Source organism: Nerophis lumbriciformis, linkage group LG15, assembly GCF_033978685.3.
Source record: "Nerophis lumbriciformis linkage group LG15, RoL_Nlum_v2.1, whole genome shotgun sequence".
NCBI lineage: Eukaryota > Metazoa > Chordata > Actinopteri > Syngnathiformes > Syngnathidae > Nerophis > Nerophis lumbriciformis.
The window spans coordinates 20260209-20270000 of NC_084562.2; the positions used below are offsets into that span (position 1 = coordinate 20260209).

The window sequence follows — 9792 nt, forward strand, 5'->3', positions numbered from 1 at the left end:
TTGCTGTTTTCCTGTGTGTAGTGTTTTACTTCTTGTCATGCGCTCCTATTTTGGTGGCTTTTTCTCTTATTTTTGGTATTTTCCTGTAGCAGTTTCATGTCTTCCTTTGAGCGATATGTCCCGCATCTGCTTTGTTTTAGCAATCAAGAATATTTCAGTTGTTTGTATCCTTCTTTGTGGGGACATTGTTGATTGTCATGTCATGTACATTGTCTTTGCTCCACAGTCAGTCTTTGCTGTTGTCCAGCATTCTGTTTTTGTTTACTTTGTAGCCAGTTCAGTTTTAGTTTCGTTCTGCATAGCCTTCCCTAAGCTTCAATGCCTTTACTTAGGGACACTCACCTTTTTTTTATTTTTGGTTTAAGCATTAGATACCTTTTTACCTGCACACTGCCTCCCGCTGTTTCCCACATCTACAAAGCAATTAGCTACCGGCTGCCACCTACTGATATGGAAGAGTATTACACGGTTACTCTGCCGAGCTCTAGACAGCACCGACACTCAACAACAACACATCATTTCCAGACTATAATTACTGATTTGCAAAAAATATTTTTAACCCAAATAGGTGAAATGAGATAATCTCCCACGGCACACCAGACTGTATCTCACGGCACACTAGTGTGCCGCGGCACAGTAGGTAATATTCTGGTTCCTACATTATATATCAATACAGTCTGCAGGGATACAGTCCTTAAGCACACATGATTATTTCTTTATGACAAAAAACCCCAAAAAACATTACCCCCCCCCCCCCCCCCCCCAAAAAATATTTCCCTAAAACATGGGACTTATACTCCAGTGCGACTTGTTTTTTTCCTTCTTTATTATGCATTTTCGGCCGGTGCGACTTATACTCCGAAAAATACGGTACTAATAATTGACTAAAATAGGATGACAAAACTATTTAAATAATTAATAATTAAAGTACCATTACAAAATAAAAAATAAAATAAAAAATTAAACATGAAATCGAGATGAGTGTCTGACCCAAGAGCGTAAATTAGCATGGTCATCTGTGACTAAGCTGCCAAAGAAGATGAAGTATTGCACGGTCACAGTGAGCGTGGAACTCTGACCATATAGTGAACAAAAGCACCACTTCCCCTTTTACACATGACAGGCCTCTTCTAACCTTGCTTCACTTCCTGTAAACTTCACACAAAAACCGTTGCCTCCTTCAGGCGACACGTACAGTGTGCACCTATTATTATAAAAAGGATGCATTGTTGTTGCACACGAACAAAGTTTATATTCAAACTGAGATGTTAGGAGTATTTAAAAGATTGTCTCTTCTTCTTCTTAACAGTTTCAGCAGCTTGCTAACAGCCGCCCACTAAAGGTGTGAACACTTTTAGCTTTAAAGCACAATCAAGTAAGAGGAACTTGCAGCATTGCAAATATTTGTGCAGGCAGAAACATAATAAACGTCAAGCCTGAGGGCCACACACTGACAAATGAAAGCAATATATATATATTTATTTTACCTTTAGGGCTTCCCTAAAGTGGGTCCCATGGACCTGGAAGGGTCGGTCATAAAAAATAATTTAAAAAATATTGGGACACTTACACTGAACAAAAGTATTGGGACACTTGTAGCCAAAACTTGACAAAAGTATTGGGACACTTAGGACTAAACGTATACAACAGTATTGGGAAATTTAGGACTACCACTGGACAAAAGTATTGAGACACTTACATTGGACAAAAGTATTGGGACACTTGGGACTACAACTTGACAAAAGTATTGGGACACTTGGGACTACCACTGGACAAAAGTATTGGGACACTTACGCCTAAACTTGACAAAAGTATTGGGACACTTAGGACTAAACGTATACAACAGTATTGGGAAACTTAGGACTACCACTGGACAAAAGTATTGGGACACTTACATTGGACAAAAGTATTGGGACACTTGGGACTACAACTTGACAAAAGTATTGGGACACTTACGCCTAAACTTGACAAAAGTATTGGGAGACTTAGGACTACCACTGGACAAAAGTATTGGGACACCTACACTGGACAAAAGTATTGGGACACTTAGGACTACAACTTGACAAAAGTATTGGGACACTTCGGATTACCACTGGACAAAAGTATTGGGACACTTAGGACTACAACTGGACAAAAGTATTGGGACACTTACGACGAAAACTGGACAAAAGTATTGGGCCACTTCGCACTAAAAGTAGACTAAAGTATTGGGACACTTAGGACTACCACTGGACAAAAGTATTGGGACACTTATGACGAAAACTGGACAAAAGTATTGGGACACTTGGAAATAAAACTTGACAAAAGTATTGGGACACTTAGGACGAAAACTTGACACAAGTATTGGGACACTTTGGACTAAAATTGGACAAAAGTATTGGGACACTTAGGACTAGCACCTGCCAAATACGCGGGCCCTAATAAAAATATATATATATTTTTTCCCCCACAATGGTTGAATCTCTAGATCAGGGGTGTCCAAACTTTTTGACTTAGGGGCCGCATTGGGCTAAAAAAAATATGTTAAGTAACTAATTGATCTTTAATTAATATAAATGGATATGTGAAAGTTCGACTCCAACCTTGTTTACTTCTGTGACGACCTCCTTAAAGTTTTGTAATCAATCAAACATGGATAAGTGTGGAGAAAGTGTTTCCCCCATCATGCACTCCAATGGGTTTCATTTTGAATTTGTCATGTTTGGACATGTTTAATAATATCCACAATGTGCAGTGAGAAGGTTGAGACCATGTGTGTTTTTTGCACCATGACTAGGGAAGGTTGTTTGGATTGTGTCAGAAGTAAATGCTGCGCTATCAATTCAAAGCACATTCAAGGGGTCATTGATGTGATTTAATCACAGATCTGTCGATACAAAGTAATTACAAAAAAAGGTTTTATGTCCTTTTTGTTTAAGAAAACTGTTTTTGATGGCAAAAATATGCAACATTTCCTCATGAAGTAATTGGAGCCTTTACAAATTTTTAATAATTCATAACATTGATTAATTATTTCTGTGCAACGGCACAAACATTCCCAGGGATCCAAAATGGCCCCACTCAAAAGTATCATACATTTTTTCTTATTTTTTTACTTTCAATGCTTATAACTATCAACATCAAATCTCTTTAGATCTGATGAGATAAGGTTTTTTTTCTTCTATGATTTATGCCTTTTTTTGTAATTAAACTATTTTTTAATGGCAAACAAACAAAACATGCAATATTTCCCCAAATTTCAAAGTGGAAAATTTGATGTGAAGAAATTGAAGCCTTCAATAAATCATAAAGACATTGATTTTGATTCATTATTTTTTGAATAATGGCCGTCTTCATGAAATAAAAGCCTGCATGGCAGCTTTGTGTTATCAGCTGTCAACATGTTTTATTTTTATTTAACAAAACCAGTTTTCTTTTAATATAGAAAGGTATAATTTATCCTATAACTGGCACCCAATTTTAATTAAAAAAGTATTGATTTTGAATCGAGAATAGATTCTGAATCAAATTGTTACCAAGAATTGAATCGTGTGGTGTCCAAAGATTCAAAGCCCGAGTTATTAGAGTCAATATTGCAACTTTTTCTTGTAACATTTCACCCGTTTGCTCTTTTATTCCACTTTTTTTGTGATTGTATTGTTAGAATGTGCCGGGAGACGCTGAATTGGCTGCGGACTGCAAATGACACAACCGTGGTCTAGAAAATACTGTGCAGTACACCCTGGATAATTCATAATAAATGTCATCTCTGGGTCTGTTTGAGGACATTTAAAAAAAATCTAATGAAATAATAATATATAAAATACATTCTAAAATACTGTTATGCCCATTTGATTGTAGACTCTTACTGACACCTTGTGGCGATAGGAAAATACTACGCGTCATTTGTTTGGGCACTTCCGGGTTGACGATGTCAGTTCAGTTCATGAGACAATTGAGAAGTAGACAAGTTGTGTTAGCTCTTACAAGCCTATAAAAGATAAGCCTTTAAACTGTTTAACTTGTTTATGTAACTCAATATTAAAGTGGTTAAATTTGATACTAAGATGTTTATCGAAAAACGATTTTTGTGCACTGTTTTAATGGATGTTTTGAGGACTTAAAATGGCGGCCAGTCAAGTATTTCCACCATCGAAATAGTTTCGACACTCAGAAGTATTTGTTTGATGATAGTAAAGCTAATATTTACATATTGTGTATTACATTTCAGAATGTTAATTGAATCACACAGCTTATACATTTGTCATTGTGTGCATTTCAGTTTAAAAAAAACAAAAAAAACAGTCCAGTGCAAGACAAAAGTAAAGATAGGAAAAGACAAAGCAAGATCAACAACAATAAAGACCCTAAATGGATTCATCTGCTTTGGACTTTATTAGACGTCTTGGATTGTTTGTTAGCTGTCTGCCAAGCTATATAACCTCAACACGTATATAGTGAGGGCAGAACAAATACAAATGTTTAAATATATTTAATTAAAAATATACATATGCGCCAAAACAGTCATCAAAAGACAAAGATACTCCAATAATTTAATAGCATTTAATTATGGTATCGTCATATATCCAGTAGTAAAAAAAGAAAAAGAAATCAGGACTTTTGAGGTCTCTCACACTATTTGAATTGTTGAGCTAGTGTGATGTAACAATTACAGGAAATATTATGTTGACTGAATACATGACCACACATCAAATATTATTACTCTACAAAAATACCCTGCATTGCAGCTGGGATAGGCTCCATCACCCCGAGTCTCAAAAGAAGGACACGCAGTAGAAAATGGATTGATAATTCAGTGGCTACATTGTTTAGTTTAGGATATTTTCTGCCCCCTTGTGGCTTACACATGAAACTACAACAAGCCTTAAATCAGTGATAAAGCAGTGATTTATTCCAATGTGCACATGGTGACATTATTATTATTATTATTATTATTACTAGTGCAAACGTGCTTCCACAGTGGCATTATATTAACAATACAATATCTACAATGCAATCTTCCACAACACATTAAATAAAAGGACGTATTTCTTTATTCTGTGTATTAAATCCAAATAGATAAAATTGAATGTCAGTAACTTTGCACAAAGTGTGTTGCTCCAGTTCTCAGGGTCCGTTCATTACCTTACTGGTCTTGTCCTGCTCACACCGATGTGGAACTGCTGGCTAAAATGTTGTCAAAAATACATATTTTTTTTAATTCTTATTGTTTCTGCTTAATAAACAAACTAGAATTGTGTTATTTGTGTCTAGTCTGTGACTGAGGACACTTAAAAGGTGAACTACACTTTTTTTTTGGAATTTGGCCCATCATTCACAATCCTTAAGTGAGACAAGAACACATGTTTTTCTTTTTCTATGCATTCTAATTCATAAAGAAATGCTAGCAAGAGTCAGCCAACAACGGGGGTAATGGGGATTTGATCTAATCTAAATATAATATAGAGCACTCTAAAAAAAACATCATCATTTTATATACACGCTGTAAGTATATACATAATGTAGTGACAGTCACATTCATACTAACATGGATTATTTACGTATTTTGCTCATTTTAAGCATACGGCAGCACATTCATTTTACAGACATAACAACACTACTAATCATGGCAGACTTCATGAGAGACATCAAAGATGACTTTGGAACAAATGATCCAAAAACCTATATTTTTGAGCCCGAGTATAAGGAGGATGATCTACACGTTTAAGAAGCTGATTATTACGCAGATCCAGCACGTAGCAGTATTGTTAAGGGCTAAACAAGAAAAACTATCGACATAATAAATTACCTACTGTACAATGTCTGCTCTCACTGGGATGTTTACATCTTCCCGTTTAGATGAAGAATTAGTCATAATCGTCACGCAGGTTAAAAAAAAAAAAAATTCTGCCGAAAAATGGCCAAGATGTTCATTTTCTGGTATGAGACCCTGAAACTTTTACGTGGGTCCCGTCACGACGGACGTCTCCAGTCATTTTCGTTTCAAAAACGTGGAACTGGTAGGAGGGGCTAATTTTTTTTTCTAATTTTAAAAAGGTGGCGCTCGAGAGACAATTTTGAAATTTCATTTTCCGGACCCCCAAAACAAACTTTTTCGCCGTACCTGACACGCCTGCAACATTTGGGGACTTTTCGTGCATGTTAAGGGGCCTCAAAGAGGCATCCAAAGCGGTGGAATAATAATAATAATAATAATAATAATAAACAAAGCAATTTCAACAGGGCCCCTGGGGTGTTTGCGCCGCTGCTCGGGCCCTAATTTAAAAAAAAAAGTGGGCGCAAATGAGCCTTTATTTGAGGGTTTTCTCGCAATCTCTGTGTCTAAATTGTAGGGCTGTGAAAAAAGATTTTTCCTATTTTTAACAATTCTTAATCTATTAAAAAAAAAATTAAACAAAAAAATTATTATTATTATTTTTTTTTTTTAAACAAAATCAATTTTCTTTTCAGTAATATAGAAAAGTATTAGAGCGGTTTATCTATTTTATAGAACTGGCATTCTAGAATGTGATTAAAAAGGTATTCATTTTGAATCGAGAATCGAATCATGTGGTGGCCAAAGATTCACAATAGAGATGTCCAATAATGGCTTTTTTGCCGATATCCGATATTCCGATATTGTCCAACTCTTAATTACCAATTCCGATATCAACCGATACCGTTATATACAGTCGTGGAATTAACACATTATTATGCCTAATTTTGTTGTGATGCCCCGCTGGATGCATTAAACAATGTAACAAGGATTTTCAAAATAAATCAACTCGAGTTATGGAAATAAATGCCAACATGGCACTGCCATATTTATTATTGAAGTCACAAAGTGCATTTTTTTTTTTTTAACATGCCTCAAAACAGCAGCTTGGAATTTGGGACATGCTCTCCCTGAGAGCATGAGGAGGTTGAGGTAGGCGGAGTTTGGGGGTGTATATTGTAGCGTCCCGGAAAGAGTTAGTGCTGCAAGGGGTTCTGGGTATTTGTTCTGTTGTGTTTATGTTGTGTTACGGTGCGGATGTTCTCCCGAAATGTGTTTGTCATTCTTGTGTGGTGTGGGTTCACAGTGTGGCGCATATTTGTAACAGTGTTAAACTTGTTTATACGGCCACTCAGTGTGACCTGTATGGCTGTTGACCAAGTATGCCTTGCATTCACTTGTGTGTGTGAAAAGCCGTAGATATTATGTGACTGGGCCGGCTTATAAGGTTTATTGGCGCTCTGTACTTCTCCCTACGTCTGTGTACACAGCGGCGTTTTAAAAAGTCATACATTTTACTTTTTGAAACCGATAATTTCCGATATTACATTTCATAGCATTTATCGGCCGATAATATCGGACATCTCTAATTCACACCCCTAATAAATTGGACGTCAAAGTTGACCGACTTCTCGGTTTACGGCCACAACCTTCTACTAAAGTGAAAGACATGATTTATAATTGAGAAGCACATTTCACCGACTCAGAGGCGATGCAGCGGCTCACTGGCTCAATACGTCAACACACGTAAGCAACATGAGCTAGTTCGCTTTCTGGGATCACGGCGCTGCCAAAAAAAAAAAGTTGTTCCTCGGCGTTAGCTCTTACAATAATATTGCTTGTCCTTGGTTAAGTCTCAGGTCATGAGATGTAAATAGAGTATTGTTGCTGCTTTTTAGATGTTTTTTTTCTCCCTTAAGGATTGTGAATGATACCCTAAAACTAGAGAAAAACAAAAAGTGGTGGTTATATGTTTTAAAAAACAACAACTTAATACTCACACTTAAGCTTGAAATAGCAGGTCTCACAGTACGGCTTCTTGTCTCGAACACGGACCTGGACTCCTTTCTGGATTTTTCCAAGATACTGTTGGCAGCCCACACACTGAGGAGGAGGGCAAATACATGCTTTTATTTGTTTATTTATACTCTATATTGACAAAAGTATTTGGCCACCCATCCAAATGATGAGAATCAGGTGTCCCTAATCACTTGGCCCGGTGTATCAAATCAAGCACTTAGGCATGGAGACTGTTTCTACAAACATTTGTGAAAGAATGGGCCGCTCTCAGTGATTTCCAGCATGGAACTGGCATATGATGCCACCTGTGCAACAAATCCAAATCCTTATAACAAAATGGAAGAGTTTGGGAACAACAGCAACTCAGCCACGAAGGGGTAGGCCATGTAAACAGAGGGGTAAGCGGAGGAATTATGGTGTGGGGTTGTTTTTCAGGAGTTGGGCTCGGAACGGAACTTCGAATGCTTCAGGATAACAAAACATTTTTGGACAATTCCATGCTCCCAACCTTGTGGGAACAGTTTGGAGCAAACCCCTTCCTCTTCCAACATGACTGTGCACCAGCGCACAAAGCAAGGTCCATAAAGACATGGATGACAGAGTCCGGTGTGGAATGAACTTGACTGGCCTGCTCAGAGTCCTGACCTAAACCTGATAGAACACCTTTGCATACTTGCCAACCTTGAGACCTCCGATTTCGGGAGGTGGGGGCGTGGTCGGGGGTAGGGCGGGGCGTGGTTAAGAGGGGAGGAGTATATTGACAGCTAGAATTCACCAAGTCAAGTATTTCATACACACATATATACATACATATACACATATATACATATATATATATATATATATATATATATACATATACATATATATATATATACACACATATATACATATATATATATATATATATATACATATACATATATATATATATATATATATATACATACATATATATATATACATACATATATACATATACATACATATATACATATACAGTATATATATATATGTATATATACATATACATACATATATATACATATACATACATACATACATATACATACACATACACATATACATACATATATATATATACATACATACATACATACATATATACATATACATACATACATACATACATATATATATATATATATATACACATCCTGAAAATATGCAAACAAACTGGATGATTGATACCTCAAACTTGCATAAATAAATATTAAGGAATATAACATAACTTGGCTTCTGAGAGTTACCAAATGTAATGAATAAAATGCTGAAGTTGTTGATAAACAAGCAATTATTTTAATAATTAAATATGGTCATTTTAAATGAATTATTATGATAATTTAAAATCAATTATTTCAAATATGTTTATTTTAATGTATAATTCTATGACTGGATGTAATAAGGAGTCACGATAAAATACAATAAATTTTGATGTTTTTAGCAAAATATAGTAAAAATGTATTTAGTTTTTTTTTTTTTTTAAATTAATAAATATATTTATTTTTAGGTAAAATAAACATAATAATACAATTTATCTCTAGTCTGGATGATTTAGTTCTTGTCACCCTGTTGTCCTCCCGTCATGAAAAAAGGCTGTCCTCACTCAGGTCGCATGGAGCTGGAGGGGGCGTGGCTTCCAGCTCCGGCTGAAAATCGGGAGATTTTCGGGAGAATATTTGTCCCGGGAGGTTTTCGGGAGAGGTGCTGAATTTCGGGAGTCTCCCGGAAAATTCGGGAGAGTTGGCAAGTATGGGTGTGGATGAACTTGACTGGCCTGCGCAGAGTCCTGTCCTGAACTTGATAGAACACTTTTGGGATGAATTAGAACGGAGACTGAGAGCCAGGCCTTCTCCACCAACATCAGTGTGTGACCTCACCAATGCGTGGTGGAAAATTCCTATAAAAACACACTCCGCAACCTTGTGGACAGCCTTCCCAGAAGAGCTGAAGCTGTAATAGCTGCAAAAGGTGGACCGACATCATATTGAACCCTA

General features: G+C 36.4%; 1 protein-coding gene across 1 annotated transcript in view; it reads right to left on the reverse strand.

The window, feature by feature from the left end:
* Positions 1–5015: 5015 nt before the first annotated feature.
* The window catches only part of lmo7b (LIM domain 7b), a 95676-nt gene continuing 90899 nt past the window's right edge, over positions 5016–9792 (reverse strand). The window contains exons 27-28 of the mRNA XM_061974545.2: positions 7756–7858; positions 5016–5166 (exon numbers count right to left, since the gene is read on the reverse strand). Coding sequence (XP_061830529.1) covers positions 5144–5166; positions 7756–7858 — 126 coding nt within the window. The 3' untranslated portion in view covers positions 5016–5143. The remainder of the gene's footprint in view (positions 5167–7755; positions 7859–9792) is intronic.